The sequence below is a fragment of the Notolepis coatsorum genome (assembly GCF_963971535.1).
Source record: "Notolepis coatsorum genome assembly, chromosome: 8".
Lineage (NCBI taxonomy): Eukaryota > Metazoa > Chordata > Actinopteri > Aulopiformes > Paralepididae > Notolepis > Notolepis coatsorum.
The window spans coordinates 68,858,273-68,878,970 of record NC_140172.1 but is presented as its reverse complement, the minus strand read 5'-3'; the positions used below and the strand labels follow the sequence as shown (position 1 = coordinate 68,878,970).

The 20,698-nt window shown below is 43.1% G+C and overlaps 1 protein-coding gene across 1 annotated transcript in view; it reads left to right on the top strand.

Annotated features, from left to right (window-relative positions):
- LOC311232952 (RNA-binding protein Musashi homolog 2-like) overlaps positions 1–20,698 on the top strand; it is a gene marked incomplete at its 3' end in the record, with an annotated part of 999,121 nt that overhangs the window by 840,342 nt on the left and 138,081 nt on the right. The window contains 3 exon segments of the mRNA XM_084319791.1: positions 16,884–16,917; positions 16,920–16,979; positions 16,982–16,999. Coding sequence (XP_084175917.1) covers positions 16,884–16,917; positions 16,920–16,979; positions 16,982–16,999 — 112 coding nt within the window.

The following is a 20,698-nucleotide window of genomic DNA, read 5'->3' as shown; positions in this document are numbered from 1 at the left end:
TTGCACTTTTGTTGCAACCCCAGTTATCCCATTAGTTCCCCCAAATGTAGGTATGTTATGTTAAGCTAAGAAGTCTGCTAAGAAGCATAATTATTTATTATTATTATTTAATTTCATTGTTTTTTTTTTTAGCCCTAGTTGCACTTTTGTTGCAACCCCAGTTATCCCATTAGTTCCCCCAAATTTAGGTGTGTTAAGTTAAGCTAAGAAATCTCCTAAGAAGCATATTATTTATTATTATTTAATTTCATTGGGTTTTTAGCCCTAGTTGCACTTTTATTGCAACCCCAGTTATCCCATTAGTTCCCCCAAATGTAGGTCTGTTATGTTAAGCTAAGAAATCTGCTAAGAAGCATATATTATTTATTATTATTTTATTTCATTGGGTTTTTAGCAATAGTTGCACTTTTTTGTGTTTATTTCATGTTTTGAAAGATTGCGTATTACTGCAATTAAATTTTTTTACATAAATCATAGTGGTTCAAAGTTTTGGGTCGCGACTTAATGACCAATAAAATGTTGGGTCCCGAGGCCAGACCAGTCGAGAACCACTGCTATAAAGTATAGATATAGCTCAACAAACAAGGTCACGTCTGTTTACATTCCCCGGTCCTCTAGCCACTAATTAGACTAAGCCCAGTGGTCGCCAAAGTGTTAACAATTGTGTGTATTGAGCTGTACTGTACTGTACCCATTCTGCAATCTGTTAATTAAAATGTTCAATCAATCAATCAATCAGTATATATTTGTTATTTATTTTTGGTATATTGCTTAAAAAGCATAATTTAATGTTGCCCAGTTGTGGCCTGTTGAGGGGCAATACATATCAAAAGTTCCAAAACATCTATTGTGTTTGTATTTGTATGATCCACTATATAAACATAGTAATTATAATATCTACATACATGGCATTTGATTGGAGGCCATAGTCTCACTTTGTCCCACAGCAACATTAAAATAGTTTAGATTTGTGTATGTTGTTTATGTTAAGAATTTACTTGAAAGTAACGCAATAGTTACTTTCTGAAGTAACTAGTTACTTTTATAATTTGTAACTGAGTAAGTAATTTAGTTACTTTTTGGAAGAAGAAACTAGTAACTGTAACTAGTTACTTTTTTAAAGTAACTTGCCCAACACTGCTGAATGCTGAACTGCACTGTTCTAATCACTAAGCCATTTAACATGATCAAAGATGCAAAAATCATAAATCATAATTCATATTCTCCTTTTCTTCATTACAATTTACTCAGCCTAGTAACAGACACAATATTTTTTACACTGGAAATACATACCCCCAGGTCGCTAGATGTTCCTAGATACCAAGAACATGCAAATTGACCTTGCAGAAGTGGAGCAATCTTCCATTTACTTAGGCATGTACCTTTAGGCGAAAACGGTCTACAGATTAACAGGTTAAGACCTTACCTGTGTCCATGTATCACTTGTCTCTGCTGCCCTTCATATGTCCATTTTCCTTTTTTTCTGGGGACATATTTGAGTTAGTCACCTAGTAAAAGTCACCTAGTAAAAGTGAGATAATTGACAATATCAAAACATGCTAGGGCTGTACCGAATAGTTCGAAGCTTCGTTCATAAATGTTGACGTTCGAATTCTAAATCAACATCTTCTGTATTAGCTGATGTCAGACAATCACGTCGGGTTGTCAACAATTGAATTGACCTGTTACTGATATTGGGAGTTGTGCCTATAATTGACTCTTTGATACCGGCTCTGACCTTTTTTGATTGATTGATTGAAAACTTTATTAACAGATTGCAGGATGAGTACAATACAGTACTTAACTCTTCAGTCTCTTTACCAGTGCAGAAGAAGGGTCTGCAGAACCCATTGAGTGGGGGGGTTCTGTGTTCTTGGTATTTCTTCAACCAATCACAGTCATCCAGGGGTGGGGGACAGTGGCCTTGAGCAACCCCTAATTGCTCCCGATGAGCAGGTTGGCTGGCACCTTGCATGGTTGCCTCCGACATCGGTGTGTGAATGTGTGAGTGAATAGGTCAAATGTGAGGAAGAAATTGTAAAGCGCTTTGGATAAAAGCGCTATATAAATGCAGCCATTTACCATTTACCATTTATACCCATGAGTAACACCCTGTGAGCTAACTAGACCAGGAAGTCAGAGGAGAGATGGTACTAGTGGGATTCAAGCCTAGGCTGCTGGTAAATGTTAGGGCTGTCAGAACTAATTTCAATATTCAAATTGTATTACATTTAAAAAAAATTAATCCTCTTTCTCTGCCTGATTTTCTGTGCTTTTCCTCCCATCCCAATTTTAGTCGTTATGCCAATTCCCCCCTCTACCTGGTCGTTGTGCGCATGTGCCCCCTACTGGTCAGTCAAGGGAGCCCTGAGGTCTATCACATGCTTCCTTCGACACGCGGAGACAGCCAGCTGCTCTCTTTTCACCTGACAGCGCGGACTCTCATTGGTGAAGTGTAACGTGTGGGAGCTCACGCTGCCTTCACCACTTCCTGTCTTTTGCTGTGCAGGCGCCCTGACCTGACCTGTAGGAGTCGCTGTCCACAACGCCAGATTACCACCCCATCGACTTCCCTCCCGCTAACTCAGCCAAACGAGTTAGTATGACGGCTGGCCCAAGCCGGAGGCAATGCTGACACCCGGATTCGAGACCGGAGTCTCAATAGAGAGCATTGGTGACGAGCGCAATCTCCGCTGCGCCACCCAGCCGCCTGAAATTGTATTTGATAAAAATAAAAAAAAATATATAAAAACACCCAATGCCTAATGATTTCCTATTGATACTACCCATAAGAGCAAGTACAACACACAATTAACTTGTTAATTGTTAATTGTTCTAATTGTTAATTGTTAATTGTACCATGGACTTGTTAATTGTAAGTATTTTACAGCGGCTTCAATGTGGTATTTTATTCCAATTTGCTTCATTTCAGCTGCCTATTCATAGTCAAATGGTACTAATGGGGACAATTAACAGCCTTAGTATGTACTGGTATGGTGTGTATGTGTCTTCTATGGGTAATGCAATACTTAAGCTACGTCTTCTCCCCTCAGTGAGTACCAGCACGCTCTCCTAGCCTGCTCTAACTGATTGCACTCTAGTTACTGTATATCTGACATGATTTGAGGGCACCTATGGTCCTCGCTCAACGGGGCTTCAACTCGAGGAAGGATTGTTGGAGAAGAACAGTGACAGATGGTTATGAGTTTGAGAATAATTCAAATCTCTTGGCATGCATGTGTATCTGTATTGACTGACTGATCCCCCGGATTTGTCCCAGTTTTTTCTCCTTGTCAGCCTGCCCGTTCAGCAGTTGTGAACCTCTGCACGTATTACACCCTCCCCAGACCGACAGTAGGGCAGCGCATCAACCAGGGGTGAATTGGCCTAATTGGGAGCAGATGAAAAAGGCAAAAAAGGCCTGGCCTTCTATTTTCTTATCCTGTCTTATCTGTTTGGGAGTATTGGAAATCGTGAAGAACCCTTTTAAAGGATACACACGAAGCAGTTTTGTGGCTTAATTTGTCTCTTAACACTTTGGATGCCACGCCTCCCGTCACAAAACCTCATTGCGTGCCACCACCCACTTCAATGATAGCGCTCTCATATTTGCGAACGCATAAACTACATCTTAAATTATGGCTATGTGTCTAATCTGGCCGTCGCTTATCAATGACTTGTTTGCAGTCAACATTGTCAAAACGGATTGTTTTTTAATCGGTTCTTTTCCGTTTTATAAAAAAAATTTAAACGCTTGTTTCTTGAAACTTCCAGAAGATTTCAGAAGATTCTGTGATAAACACCCTTTACTGTAATACACAAAACACGTTGTAATTTTTCGGCCTATTTATGAATCGTTTTCAAATAAACGCTAGATTATCGATAGTATGTGTACTTATGCACGCTATAGAAACGGGCTGAAAAATCTAATCTCTTATTTCCTGATCGCACACACACACACACATTTCCTGCACATTTGAACTGTTCTTCTATTTACTTATTTTATCCCAGAATGTATGTTTGTAAGTGCGAATAACAATAAACAAATAAACAAACACACACACACACATAGGGCCCACGTTGATATCTCTGTGAAAAAAGCTCTGATTATCCTAAGACTGGTAAAATAGATTCCTTACCTCAGATCAGATGTTCTCCAAAAAGATTATTCCAATTCCTGATCGCCATTCCAAATATCGATCGCGTTTATTGATCCAAAGCTGGGTGGTCTCGGGTGACTTGTCTGAGAAGTAAAATGAGAAGCAGGATTCTTTTTTTCATGCTTTTCATTCAGTCTAATCCAATGGGGTGCAGTACCACAGAGAGAGACGATAAGGGGGCGGTATTTTCCCAATGGAGCTCAGAGAGAGTTCCAGTGGTAACGGGAGGCTAGATTTATTAAATATGAATGGAAATCACTAATAAATAAAAAAAAACTATTAAAAACGAGATATCCCGTCCGTGGCACTCAAAGTGTTAATTTGGATTTGTTTGTTGGTAAGAGTCGTGCAGGGATACAGGCAGAGAGAACCCATGAATGTGTTGGGAATATGACAGCCTATTTGGTACATTGTTAGGCAGCCTATACCTTAGGAATAATAATAGTAATGCTTCACAAATCCAAAGGTAAGTTCTCGTACACACTTATCTCAAGAGCAACGTTTTTACACACCAAATTAATTACCTCTTTCCAACAATTTGTTTTATGTTAGGGTGGCGTCTAGGTTGGAACCCAAGATCAGAACACAAGGCACAGGAGAATGAGGCGGTTTAGGGTATTTAATTAGGTACCAGGCATTGACAAGGTTGAATAATGAAATGTACAGAGGAAGGTCACTCCATGTGATCCCAAGCTACGTCCAGGCTGGTGATGTCCATGGCTGGGGGGTAGACCGGGGGTATGCCATCCTACACACAGAGAGAGCAAGGTTAGGACAAGGCAGGTTCAGACACAGTGGAAGCATACATGTTTGAGTCCTAGTACCACGGCAGGTGAAGCAACACTCGGACGAGGAGTGGCAGGAGTGCAGGCCTCATATCCAGGCTCAGTGATGACATGATGAGTCTTAGGTGTGTAGGATGACCCAGGTAGACAGCGTGGTGATGAGGAGTCAGGAAGGGCGTGGGGACCTGCTGCCAGACAGGAGAGAGAGAGGCCCTGGCTGTGGTTGTAACATTTTATAAATGATTACCCCCCAAAGTTGAGTGGAAGGTACATTTTCAAGTTCTTTGCCCTCCATAAATAATTTAGCTTCATCTATTTTCTCCTTCCAGAATATATAATAAAATGTGATTGTTTTTATATTTAGTGATAATATTTTTAATTGGAACCATTCAGAATAGGCAAGAAGACCAAGGTTTGCCTGATTGATAAGTTTATGGCAAAGAACATTTGTGTCATCTGCAAATAAAATAGGGAATGTGGTGTTTGATACAGCAGCAACAGCATTGATATAAATAATACATAATAATGGAGTATGATTATAAAAGCATGAATCCTTGTGGTACTCACAACTTTTAGCAAGGACATATTGCTCTCTATCATGTACATAATTCTTTAGCCAGTTGAAGACCATCATTCTGTTCAGATAAAACAACTTCAGAAGCAGAGGAGCAAGGAATAAAAGGGACTTTAAATGCCGCGTCTGAATAGGGCTATTTGTCTGTTTCTGACAGTGACAATGTCTTTCACCGAGTGTTCCCTTCAAATAGAGTTTCTCTCTTATGCTATAATGAGATGGGTCCAGGTAAGCGACAACAGAAAGAGAGAGATAGAGGGGGAGAGAGAGAGAGAGAGAGAGAGAGAGAGAGAGAGAGAGAGAGAGAGAGAGAGAGAGAGAGAGAGAGAGAGAGAGAGAGACATATAGACACATAGATAGGGGTATGATGAGAGAGGGAGGAAGAGAGAAACAGAGATAGAGACACATAGATAGAGACACATAGAGAGAGAGACACATAGAGAGAGACACATAGAGAGGAAGGAGATAAACACAGAGAGGGAGGAAGAGAGAGGAGGAAGATGGAGAGGGGGGAGAGAGAGACAAATAGAGATGAGAGAGAGACAGAGGGAGGAAGAGAGACACATATAGAAGGAGGATGAGAGAGGGGACAGAGGGAGGAAGAGAGAGAGACACAGAGAGAGAATGTGGAAGAGATAGAGACACAGAGAGAAGGAGGAAGAGAGAGACAGATAGAGGCAGGAAGAGAGAGAGAAACAGAGAAGGAGGACGAGAGAGACAGGGAGGAAGAGAGAGAAGGAGGAAGAGGGGGAGACAGAGGGAGGAAGAGAGAGACAGAGAGAGAAGGAGGAAGAGGGGGAGACAGATAGAGGGAGGAAGAGAGAGAAGGAGGAAGAGAGAAATAGGACAGAGGGAGGAAGAGAGAGACACAGAGAGAGTAGGAGGAAGAGAGAGAGGCAGATAGAGGGAGGAAGAGAGAGAGACACATAGAGAGCAGGAGGAAGAGAGAGAGACAGATAGAGGGAGGAAGAGAGACACAGAGAGAGAAGGAGGAAGAGAGAGAGACAGATAGAGAGCAGGAGGAATAGAGAGAGACAGATAGAGGGAGGAAGAGAGAGACACAGAGAGAGAAGGAGGAAGAGAGAGAGACAGAGAGAGATATAGGAGAGAGGGAGGAAGAGAGAGACACACAGAGAGTAGGGGGAAGAGAGAGACAGAGAGAGATAGGACAGAGGGAGGAAGAGAGAGACACAGAGAGAAGGAGGAAGAGAGAGAGGCAGATAGAGATATGAGTTTCAAGTTTCTTTCAAGTTCAAGTTTATTTATTAGTTGTCATACAGAAGTACAGAATACTTTTCTTTCTGTTTTTCTCCAGAGATTGTGATAGATAAAAATAGATAAGTATAAAAAGTATAGTAAGTATAAAATAGAAGTCAAGTAAGTAGACAAAAAGTGTTCAATATATACATATATACAATGTACAATGCAGAGTAGAAAAGTAACTGAGTTACAATACAATAAACTATATACTATACAGTACAATGCAGAAATGGGATGAGGTACAATTTAGGTACAATTTACAGTAAGGTGTAATGAGGTATGGGTTGTAGTGCAAATTCTTTGCCAATAAATATAAAGTGTGTTTAGGTGTTCTAAAGTGGGTAAAGTGGGTGCAGCAGTGAGTTGTTTGTTTAAAGTGAGTGTGTGTGCGTGTGGATGTGTGTGCTGTGAGTGCATTTGATGGTTGTTGCGATTGTTCATTGTTCAAACCTTGTTCATTGAGCAATCATTGTTCATTGAGCATCCTGATGGCCTGCGGATAGAAGCTCCTTCTGAGTCTCTCTGTGCTTGCCATGAGACTCCGGTATCGCTTGCCTGACCGCAGCAGTTCAAAGAGGCAGTTGTTGGGTGGCTGGAGTCTTTGATTATTTTCTTAGCCTTACCCATGCACTGCTTGTTGTAAATGTCTTGGAGAGTGGGAAGCCCACCTCCAATTGTGCGTTCGGCTGAACGGGCCACTCTCTGTAGTCTGCTCCGGTCTTGTGCAGTGCTATTCCCAAACCAGGAGGTGATATTGCCAGTCAGGATGCTCTCTATTGTGCATGAGTAGAAGTTCTTGAGGATCTTCTGACTCACTTGGAACTTCCTTAGGCGCCTAAGGAAGTAGAGGCGTTGTCGTGCCTTCTTGATAACACTGTAAATGTGTGTGGTCCATGTCAAGTCCTCAGATATGTGGACTCTGAGGTACTTAAAACTGTTCACTCGCTCAACCGGTGCCCCGTCGATGCTGAGGGGGCTGTAGTCCCTGACCCCCGACCTCCTCAAGTCCACAATCATCATTGTTTTGCTGACGTTCAGGGAGAGGCTGTTCTCTTGACACCATCCCGCTAGAACCTTTACCTCTTCCAGGTAGGCCCTCTCGTAATTTGCAGAGATCAGGCCCACCACTACTGTGTCGTCAGCAAATATATTGTGTTGTTCTTCCGCTGTGCCACACAGTCATGTGTGTACAGGGAGTAGAGGAGGGGACTCAGAACACAGCCCTGGGGGGCCCCTATGTTGAGAGTGATGGATGAGGAGGTGCAGTTGCCTGCTCTCACCACCTGGGGTCTGCCCCGTCAGGAAGTCCAAGACCCACTGGCAGAGGTCATAGTTCAAGCCCAGGTCCCTGAGCTTGGCTATGAGTTTGGAGGGGACTGTGGTATTGAATGCTGAGCTGTAGTTGATGAATAGCATTCTCACATAGTTCCTGCCTCTTGTCCAGGTGTGATGCTGCTGTGTGCAGCACATGGGCTATGGCGTCCTCCGTGGACCTGTTGGGGCGATATGCAAATTGCAGGGGTCCAGGTTGATGGGGAGGGAGGAACAGATGTAGCCCTTCACTAGCTTCTCAAAGCACTTCATGGCTATGGAGGTGAGAGCTACATGGCGGTAGTCGTTGAGGCAAGCGGGCTTGGACTTTTTTGGGTACAGGGATAATGGTGGACTTCTTCAGACAGGTGGGGATGACAGCCTGTTCTAAGGACAGGTTAAATATGTCAGTGAATACCGGGGCCAGTTGGTCGGCACAGACTTTTAGGACTAAAACTACACTTTTCCCTCTGAAATGTATTTGGTACTGTAGGGACAATTCCTGTTTATGTGGCTATAGTAGTATGTCCCTAACATCCCTATATAAAACCATGCCTATGCCTCCTCCATTCATGCAATATTATTTATTTACACAGCATGTGTGTTTTTTTTATAAAAAAAATAAAATGTATTAGTTAGCACTGTTGCTTTACAGCAAGAAGGTCCTGAGTTCAAACCCCAGCAGGGGCCTTTCTGTGTGGAGTTTGCATGTTCTCCTCATGTTTGCCTGGGTTTCCTCTGGGTTCTCCAGTTTCCTCCCACACCAAAAGACATGCATGTTAGGTATATCCTGCCATTTCCCTTGACCAAGGTACTGGCATTACAACCTGAGTTGGTCCCCGGGGCCCGCACTGTGGGGCTGCCCACTGCTCCTAAATAGTTAGGATGGGTCAAATGCAGAGACATTTCCCCAAGAGGATTAATAAAGGATCAACTTAACTTAACTTAACTTAACTTAACTGTCACACATATATCAGTCAATCAGTCACTTACTGTTAGTCACTAGTGGTGACTCTTGGCTCTTGTCTAGGGCCAGTTCAGTTGTGTGTTAGGTTAGCTCTCGCCATAGATAATAATGGCCTCATACTTTGAGCCAATAGTTCAATGTTGGGGGAACAGATGCGTTCTTTAACAGTGATGTGACCGGGATGACACCAGTTGGAATAAAAGAAAGTCAGAAAGCCCTCCCCCTCTCCTCTTGCCGCTTTGCTTATCCCTGTTGGCACGTACCACCGTGAAGCCCTCTTGTTCAATAACACTATCCAGGATGTTATCATTCAGCCATGAAGCACATTAAACCGGCCTCCTTGTCCTCTCGTCGGTTATGCACAAGGGATGAGAGCTCGTCCGTCTTGTTCCGCCAGTGATTGCACGTATCCCATAATGACAGAGGGCAGTTAAGGCTTAAATCTTCTATTGTCCATTCTCCGCTCCCTCACAACCATGCCAGTTCTTGTTCCCTGTCTGTGGATCTTAATCTTGGCTGATAGCTGCAACTCTGTCTCGAAAGCAGAGGAGTGAATCACGCAGACTACACAATCATGTTGTTGTTGTTCTCCATTGTTCTAGCTAGACTCACCTAACTTAAACTAATGTCTAGCTGGCTAACTTCACTATAGTGCCACTGTCCTGATGAAGGCTGAATAGCCGAAACGTTGACGACAATAAAAGCAGAGAAAAAGTGAGTGCGGGAATTGTAAATTTTTTCATCTGATAACTTCACTATAGTACCTGCTCTGTTGAGGTTCCAAGCGGGTAGAGCAGGGACTAAAAAGTGACCTGAAACACTGATTGGTCAGAAAAGAAAATCATCACTACGTCATCATTGTGCTACCCGGGAAGCGTCCTGCACAGAAACACAAACTTTAAATGGCCTCGCAAACTAAACATTAGCATTAACATTATTTGTTTGCAGCGAGAACAAAGTGCAATAAACTAAAACAGATACATTCACACAGTGTATTCTGTCTCATTTATTGATGAAACAAAACCAACAGCAACACTATTTACCACCAAGGACAAATAGTTTAGTCTCACAAAAAGATAGCAAATTTTGTTAGCTTATGTGCTAATGTGACTGGGATTTCCCATTATAACCATTAGCATTGTGGCTAGTATACATTAGCCAATAAGGCACTGGTTTCATAGCTAGTTTCGATATGTGTGTGTGTGTCGCGTTGAAGGTGACGTCACAGCGCCCTATGACGACCAGCTACACTTACAGGGGGGTACTACCTGCAGTGGAAAACTAACTAAGTACCAGGTACCAAAAGCGAGTAGAGTCGAGTCGAGGTGAGTCGAGTAGGTACCATGCAGTGGAAAAGCGGCATTAGACACCAAGTTAAATCAAGGAAGTTGCGGAGGGGTAAAATCAAGAATAAGGGTAAATAGGGGGAGCTGCTAAGACAGGCTGCCACTCACCTCGGCGCCGTAGGGGAATTCTATATGTATGTGTATGTATAACCAAAAGTCACAGGCTGGAAGTTTCTACCTGCTTGTGTCTCCAAAACGTGTCTGTTTCCAATCCCTTCTCTTTCTTTTGGCATGGTTTACCCTGTGGTTTACACAACTCGCCTGTCTCCTGTCCTCCTCACACTAACTCTGAGAAGAAGGGTTCTCTCTCTCTCTCTCTCTCTCTCTCTCTCTCTCTCTCTCTTACTCTCTTTCTTACTCTCTCTCTCTCTCTCTCTCTCTCTCTCTCTCTCTCTCTCTCTCTCTCTCTCTCTCTGAATATCAAAGGCCCAGATCTTGGCACAATTAGATTTCACTCACCTGGGTCTGTCTGCCTTATGCCAGCAGGACACTATGCCAGCTGGATGTGGCTGGCTGAAGAGAGGCAGGTTGATCATGAGGTAGAGAGATACTGTTATGGTCATGGGCAGAACTCTGCCTTCTTTTCAGCCGACAGCGTGGGCCTGTGTGACAGTCTGACACCCTGCCTAGTGTGCGGGGACTTCTAATGGACTCAACAACGGTGATGCATGAACACAGTGAAATTACCCACAGAAACTCTTCTGGTCGGGGCACAACCAGTGCCTCTCGAAGTCCATAAAAGGCTACGGTCTCATATCTATAAGATTCAAGATCCAAGAGGTTTATTCATCACATACATACAGACATGTAGTGAAATGAAGGTGGCCATGCCCGCTTCGATTGTGCAAAAAATACAAATAATAATAGGATAAAATAGAATAGATAATAACATAGACGTGTTAAAAGTACTAAGATAAAACAATACAATGCTAAGCTTGGGACGGGTAATGACTAATGAGTCCTATGTACACTACTATACAATATACAGTATTTAGAAGGTACTATAACATTAAATGTGAATGACTAATGATTAAACGTGAGTGCCCAAAGTGACCTTGCACTCATTGCCATTTTCTATAATCCTCCTCGTTTAAACATTTCCCAGCTTTAATATCTGACTGCATTTACGTTTTGTTGTGTGTGTGGACATACATAATGTTATTCAAATGTATATGAATGGCACCATTCACTTGTCAGACATCCAGGTCTATTTATATGGTGGAGGTGAACACAGCACAGAAGGAGAGCAGCCTCTCTCGTATAGCGGGTCCAGGATGACACGTGAATGGCAATAGCAGCGAAACACCCTGCTTTAATGGAGGGAGCAGGCAGCAGTGGGCCAGAGCCAGGAGGCAAACAGACAAACAGATGGACAGACCTGAGGCCAAGCAGGCAGCGGAGCAGACAGATTGTGTGCCTCAGTGAACAGACTCAGCCCGACCACAGAACAGCCGGAACACACAGGGCCATGTCACACACTCACACAGAGATATCCTCCTCCTCCTCTTTGTCTCCACCTCCTTCTCCTCTCCTCTCCTCTGTTACCTCCTCCTCTCCTCTTCTACCTCCTCCTCTCCTCTTCTACCACCTCCTCTCCTCTTCTACCTCCTCCTCTCCTCTTCTACCACCTCCTCTCCTCTCCTCTTCTACCACCTCCTCTCCTCTTCTACCACCTCCTCTCCTCTCCTCTTCTACCTCCTCCTCTCCTCTTCTACCACCTCCTCTCCTCTTCTATCACCTCCTCTCCTCTCCTCTTCTACCTCCTCCTCTCCTCTCCTCTTCTACCACCTCCTCTCCTCTTCTACCACCTCCTCTCCTCTTCTACCTCCTCCTCTCCTCTCCTTTTCTACCACATCCTCTCCTCTTCTACCTCCTCCTCTCCTGTCCTCTTCTACCACCTCCTCCTCCTCTTCTACCTCCCTCTCCTCTTCTACCACCTCCTCTCCTCTTCTACCTCCTCCTCTCCTCTTCTACCTCCCCCTCCTCTCCTCTTCTACCTCTCCCTCCTCTCCTCATCTACCACCTCCTCCTCCTCTCCTATTCTACCATCTCCTCCTCTCCTCTCCTCTTCGACCACCTCCTCCTCTCCTCTCCTCTCCTCTTCTACCTCCCCCTCCTCTCCTCTTCTACCACCACCTCCTCCTCTCCTCTCCTATTCTACTACCTCCTCCTCCTCCTCCTCTCCTCTCCTATTCTACCACCTCCTCCTCTCCTCTCCTCTTCTACCACCTCCTCCTGTCCTCTCCTCTTCTACCACCTCCTCCTCTCCTCTTCTACCACCACCTCCTCCTCTCCTCTCCTATTCTACCACCTCCTCCTCTCCTATTCTACCACCTCCTCCTCTCCTCTCCTCTTCTACCACCTCCTCCTCCTCTCCTCTTCTACCACCTCCTCCTATCCTCTCCTCTTCTACCACCTCCTCCTCTCCTCTCCTCTTCTACCACCTCCTCCTGTCCTCTCCTCTTCTACCACCTCCTCCTCTCCTCTCCTACCACCACCTTCTGCTCTCCTCTCCTCTCCTCTTCTACCACCTCCTCCTCTCCTCTCCTCTTCTACCACCTCCTCCTGTCCTCTCCTCTTCTAACACCTCCTCCTCTCCTCTCCTCTCCTACCACCACCTCCTACTCTCCTCTCCTCTCCTCTTCTACCACCTCCTCCTCTCCTCTCCTCTCCTACCACCACCTCCTACTCTCCTCTCCTCTCCTCTTCTACCACCTCCTATCCCCAGGCCATCAGGCTGCTAAACGAACAATAAACACTATGCAACAACCATCAAATGCACACAGCACACACACCCACACGCACACACTCACTCAAACAAACAACACACTGCAGCACCCACTCTCCACACTTTAGATCACACAAACACACTTTACACTTTATATTTATTGATAAAGGATTTGCACTACAACTCGTACACCTACTGTGAATTGTACCTAAATTGCACCTCGTCCCATTTCTGCCTTGCACTATATAGTATTGTATATTAGTACACTGCACAGTATTGTATATTGTATGGTAACTACGTCTATTCTGCATCGAACATTGTACATATGTCTAAACTGAACACTGTGACCTCATTTTTTTACTTCTAATTTTACTATGTTATTTTATTTCATACTTATCTTGTCTTGCACAGTCTCTGGAGCGTAACAGTAAGAAGCATTTTGTATAAAAGTATTCTGTACTTCTGTATGACAAATATTAAAGAAACTTGAAACTTGAACTTCTACCACCTCCTCCTCTCCTCCTCTCCTCTCCTACCACCACCTCCTCCTCTCCTCTCCTCTTCTACCACCTCCTCCTCTCCTCTCCTCTTCTACTACCTCCTCCTCTTCTTCCTCCTCTCACACCTCCTCCTGTCCTCTCCTCTTCTACCACCACCTCCTCCTCTCCTCTCCTCTTCTACCACCTGCTCCTCTCCTCTCCTCTTCTACCACCTGCTCCTTTCCTCTCCTCTTCTACCACCTCCTCCTGTCCTCTCCTCTTCTACCTCCTCCTCTCCGCTTCCACCTCCTCCTCATCTCCTCTCCTCTTCTACCACCTGCTCCTCCCCTCTCCCTTTTACCACCTCCTCCTCTCCTCTTCTACCACCTCCTCTCTTCCTCCACCTCCTCTCTATTTCCACCTCCTCCTCCACCTCCTCTCTTCTTCCACCTTCTCTCCTCTTCTACCTCCTCTCCTCTTCTACCACCTCCTCCTCTTCTACCACATCTCCTCTTCTACCACATATCCACTCCCTCTCTGTCGAGGCTGCTCTGTTCTTGGATGAAGGACTCACTCACAAACATAATGGCGTGCTGATTTTTTTATCATACCAGAAAGTGTAACACCAAATGGCGGTGGGGCAAAAATGTGGTCGGATTGAAGGCCAAAGTCTTGAGCCTTGAACCGTTACATAATACCGTCATGACATTCACAGATCCTCTTCCACACAGACTTATTCCAACCTTGAAATGCAGCCAAATCAGCGGTACAATCAGTGCAATGTGTTTCCCTAAACAATGGTATAGGGGCGCAGCGCCAATATGACAACGCACCAGCGCCACCATGTGTTAAAAAGGTTTTTATTTATAAAAAGAAATGTGCAGTGAAAGCTTGGGTTTCAGTTTAAAAACACATTGTTGTCTAATACTTGATTGCTCAGTTCTCTATTCCACTGTGTGTGTGTGTGTGTGTGTGTGTGTGTGTGTGTGTGTGTGTGTGTGTGTGTGTGTGTGTGTGTGTGTGTGTGTGTGTGTGTGTGTGTGTGTGTGTGTGTGTGTGTGTGTGTGTGCGTGCGTGCGTACGTGCATGCGTGCGTGCGTGTGTGTGTGCGCGTGCGTGTGTGCCGTGCATGCATTTTTGCATTTTCGTATTCAACTATTGTGCAACCTTATACATTGTACTTAAATAGATAACTTATTGTTTGCTATTTTATTGAAATTATGATTTCAACAAATGGTTTTCTTTATTGCAAATAGTTTTGCCTCCCGGACAGGAGCTTGTTTGAGAATCCTGGGGAGAAGCCTTGTATCGGTACTGTGAACCAGACTTAAGGCCAAAGATTCATCTAAATATCAGATACAAAAATGTTTATAAGATCCAAAGAAATGGCGGTCAGGTGGCGTAGCGGAGATTGCGTTCGTCACCAACACCGGAGACGATGGATTCGCCTGTTCGAATCCAGCTCACAGCTCCGGCGTTGTCACCAGCTTGGCTGGCCGTTCACACTAATACAATTGGCTGTATTAGAGGGTGGGAAAGCTGGCGGGGTGGGTCCGGGTCGTTGTAAACAGCGACTCCTACAGTTCGGTCGGGGCGCCTGCTCAGCGCGGATAGGATCTAAGGGGGGTAGTGTGATCCTTCCACACGTTACACCCTCTCAGTGAGAGTCCGCGCTGCCAGGTGAAAAGAAGCGGTTGATTGGCTAGACGTGTGTCGGAGGAAGCACGTGATAGCCTCCACTCTCCCAGACCGACTGTGGGGGGTAAGTGCGCAGCGACCAGGAAGGGGATTGGGAATTGGCATAACGACTAACATTGGGATGGGAGAAAATTGGAGGAAAAAGGAGGGGGAAAAAGATAAAAAAAAAAAGAAAATAAAAAAAAAAAAATCCAAAGAAATATGGTCCAAATAAAGGACCTACCACAACATGGAATGATTCTTAGCACCGGGCAAAAGAGGCTCTTCTGTTATTATAGTTATTATATTCCGCAACGTCCCAACTCTGGACTCATTCAAAAAAACTCCTCAAAACCCACCTCTTCAACTTGGCCTTTATCCCCTAATTTCTCACTTTGTATGTTGTGTCTGTCCACTATGTTTTAGGGCTGACCCCTATTAGTCGACTAATCGGTCGAAAGGAGCCGTAGTCGACTGCCAACCTCTTAGCCGAATAATCTTTTTTTTTAAATAAAGTATACTTTTAAAAAAATATTATCATTCGTTCCAAAAGAAAAAAGGCCTAGAAGCGTGGCTAACGCTAATGGCACACATACCAGAAGCTAACTGCCTAAGAAAACAGGCACAGAGGCACTGAAAGAGGATTTCACCTATCTAATGAACACACTAGACTAGACAAATATCAAGATGTATCCATCAGTGGACCAATTGCATGCTTTTGCAGAGGACAAGAAGCCTTCAGTCGACTCCTTCAGACATTAAGCACCCCCCACAGCCCAAATGGAATGATAAAAAAATATATATATATATTATATATATATATTATTATGGTCGACTAATAGTCGACTAACGGCAAATTTCGTCCAATCATAGTCGACTATCCAAATCCTTAGTCGGGGACAGTCCTACTATGTTTGTTACTTTTGTTATTCCCCCCCCCCCCCCCCCCTATGTAAAGCGACCTTGGGTCTTCTGAAAGGCGCTATATAAAACGAAGTTATTATTATTATTATTATTATTATTATTATTATTATTATTATTATTATTATTATTATTATTATTATTATTATTATTATTATTATTATTATTATTATTATAATATTGGCTTGGAAGCTGGCAAAGCAATTAGTCTGGCTTTCCCAGAGGTGCTCACTGGAGCCTTTGTTTCAGTGTGGGAAGAAGTACACGATCGTAACTTTCCTCTGAAGACTTGAGGTGTGCAGTTTGACTCTGCCTTGTTTCTCCTTGATGAGATGTGGTGGTGGATGTTGGAGGGGAATACATCTACAGTAACGCTGAGTCGTGGCAAATAGAATACCACCCCCTGTCAGACCTGTCTGGCTGTGTGAAGCTTGATAGTCTAAGGCTGATTGTGTTTTGTGTGTGTGTGTGTGTGTGTGTGTGTGTGTGTGTGTGTGTGTGTGTGTGTGTGTGTGTGTGTGTGTGTGTGTGTGTGTGTGTGTGTGTGTGTGTGTGTGTGTGTGTGTGTGTGTGTGTGTGTGTGTGTGTGTGTGTGTGTGTGTGTGTGTGTGTGTGTGTGTGTGTGTGTGTGTGTGTGTGTGTGTGTGTGTGTGTGTGTGTGTGTGTGGCACACAGGTAGAATGTAAGAAGGCCCAGCCCAAGGAGGTGATGTTCCCCCAGGAACGCGAGGAGGACGGGCCAGGGGTCTGCCCTATACCATGGACGCCTTCATGCTGGGATGGGCATGCTCAGTGAGTAATAATAATACACTTTATTTGTATAGCACATTTCATACAGAAACTGCAGCTCAAAGTGCTTCACAACAGAAAACATACAGGAAAATGAGCACATAAAGTGCAGACATAAAACCACAGTTAGGATCTAACATGAATGAATGAATGATTGAATGAATGAATGATTGAATGAATGAATGAATGAATGAATGAATGAATGAATGAATGAATGAATGAATGAATGAATGAATGCATTAATGAATGAATGAATGAATGGATGGATGGATGGATGGATGGATGGATGGATGGATGGATGGATGGATGGATGGATGGATGGATGAATGAATGAATGAAAACTTTATTTAACAGATTGCAGAATGGGTACAATACAGTACGGCTCAATACACACAATTGTTAAGGGGATGCAGACCAGAGAAAGACTTTCGTCTTGTTTACATCAGGGTCCCCCATTTTCAATTCATAGTGCCACCTTGGCCACCTTGTTGGTTTGATTCAGTTTTACATAGACAATAATAAAAAGAGTAAGATACAATAGACAGAGTAAAATAGTGAAATAGTGCATTGCAATAAAATAGTAGAATAGAATAGACATAAAATGAGCACATAACGTGCAGACATATAAAATATATTTTTTTGCAGTGCAACAAAATATTTCTGGATTAATGTTCAACAGTTTCAAAGTCGTCTTTATCTTCTCTGTTTGGTATCCAGAGTAGACATACGTGTCACATGTCAAACGGACCAATGACCCAAGCAAACAGACCAATGCGATTTCAACTACAGATGGTATAGGTGTCGTCACAAAATAATGTAAACACAATATAATAATCGATTAAAGTTAAATCAGAAGCCGTGTTCATATATATTGACTGGGTATGGCTACACGCTTTGACAAATAAAGAGTAGTCTCAATAATAAAGAATTGCTTATGCAGTTACAATGGATGCAGCTTTGAGTTTAAAGGTGCTATATCAAATTTTTTAAATCATTTTAAAAATCATTTAAAAAAAATATGTACATCCACAGAGCTTTTAGAAAGGTGCGGAATAAAAGTATTGCCCCCCCCCCCCCCCCCCCCCCAAAAAAAAGATTGATTCATAAATAATAATAAAAAATTGCTGGTCCAAAATGAATGTTGTTGTTTACATGTTGCAGACATGTATCCCCTCCCTACTTCCCATTTCCCCAAGTGGAATGCACCTGATTGGATAAATAATGTGCTGGTGCTCTAGTGCGACATCTAGTGGCTGAATATTATCTAGTGGCTGAATATTATCTATAGCGCCTTTAACACTTTCTGTGCCATTAACGTATATATACGTGTTTGCTCGCCAACCGTTGAGTGCCAATAACGTATATACGTTATTTGGTCCGTTTTCCTTTTTTCCCCGATTTTAATATCCTATACACTCTCACGGACCTCAGTGTTATCATTGGAACTCATTCTGAGACCCCAAGAGTGCAATGCCGGCCAAATCCTGCTAGGTGGCAGTATCGCCTACCCTTTGAAACCGTATTTCACACTGTGTGTTACATTATATGGTCCGGGCGGAGAATTTGGACTTAGGCAAGTGAAACACTTCATCCGAGCCCCTTGGAACGCATTCAGCACACTTCATGCATATTTTGTGCCATTTCATGTCAGGGACCCGATGGACATCAATACTGGAAATCGCGATCGGACAATTGGAATATTCTTTTTGGGATACCTCCTAGTAAAGGTAAGGACTATAACATCAATCCTACTTTGATCCAACAATGATTTCACATCGATCACAACGATCAACATATGTAGTATTCAAAACATATGCCGTTGCTGACGATCAGAGCATCAAAAAACTACCCCCCCCCTTTGATGCATTCATGATGAAACATAATACCTATTATATACCTTTGATTTGGAAATAGTAACGTGTCCAGGCAAGCAACGCGAACGCCTTTAGCAAAATTCACATAGCGCTCCATAACGCAGCTTCCAGGAATTAGCCCGGATCACTCTATATAATATAACTATACAATATTCCCCACGGGATAACACGTGAACGTATACATGAAAAAATGTACTCTTTCATACATGTTGGACGAGAAATTGTGACTGTCAAATGAGCCATAGTATTGTCTCCATAGCTATAATATAGATATAGATATAGCTCTGCAAACATCGGGACGAACAGTGAAAATCCGTATCTTTTAGCGTGGCCTACACGCTACAGGATGAGGAGAATAGCTGGTGCTGAATGAGTTAAGTAGGGCTGTCAAATGTAAAAAGATTATTAAATAAATAAACATGTTCATCACAAGATAGGCTGTGATTAATCGTAATTACCGCATATTTTAAATAGAGTCTATATAGTTAAATGCATCTGTAGGGGCTGTTGGTAATGAAGAAATATGTGACAGAATGGTTAGAGGACGTGATCATAAGTACTTAACCCTTTCACTACCACACTACAGAAGGTTAACCTTCTCTAGTGTGGTTGTGAAAGGGTTAACCCTTTGCCGTGTGGCAGTGAAAGAGTTGATAGAGTTGTGCTCTTCCTGATGGCTTGTCGTACAGAACTTGTAAGTCGCTTTGGATAAAAGCGTCAGCTAAATGACTAAATGTAAATGTAAATGTAAGTGAAAGGGTTAACCTTCTGTATTGTTGCAGTGAAAGGGTTAACCCTTTGGTAGTGTGGTAGTGAAAGGGTTAATCGGTCACAGGAGTCTTCAAACATTTGTTCTCTGATGTAACGTTAATGAAAAGGTTAGCTGTGTGTTGACAGACGGATCCTTCTGCGCTACACTGGTATCATCATTAGCAAAGAAGATAGCATTAGCTCAGCTGATAGACGGTACTTCAAACTTGGAAAGACCGTTCATCTCTGCAGTGTGCATGCAACTTGGTTTAATCCAAAAGTCAGTTCAGAAACGTATTGTATTCAGGGGATGTCTGGTGGTCACTCATCATTCTCCCCTGGTTTGCATGTCAGACAAAACTAAATTAAATAAGGTTTTCAAATTTAAAATGAACATGTTAATATTGACAAGTATACTCTATCAATAATAATAATAATAATAATAATAATAATAATAATAATAATAATAATAATAATAATAATAATAATAATAATATAATAATAATAATAATAGCACTGTAATACTACTGTGTTTAGTAGTTAAGAGTCAACAGTTCTAGCAATTATTCAGTACTCCAGCCATTAATTCTCCCAACTATTGGCAGCAGTTCATACCCATGGTTGTGGAGCCTGATGGTATAGTAGAGTCTGATGACTCCCACTATGGAGCTAGCCTTCCTCACAAAGCTTGTTCAGTTTGTTAGTGTCTCACAAGTTGATGTTACTGTAAACTACAGAGGAGTCAGTCGCAGTCAACCAGCATGGTCGGCCTGTGGATCCTATGGTCCCGGGTTCAAATCCCCTCGGTTACATTGCCATGATGTGACAGCCCTAATTTGACGGAAATTCCTGATTCCCTATTCGTGATTTGAATTGTGATTTCACTGAAGTTGATAATGCAGTTTCAGGAGGAAAGATGGATGGATCACTGACCTTTGCCAATTAGCCTGGTGAACCGGTACTAGTATCGACTTGTTATTATCTTGATTACTATCCTTGTGCAGGATAGTACACTCAGGGCGGAATACACAAAGAATGGTTTGCGCGAAGCTAATCGCACCCGCGGATTGTGCTCTGC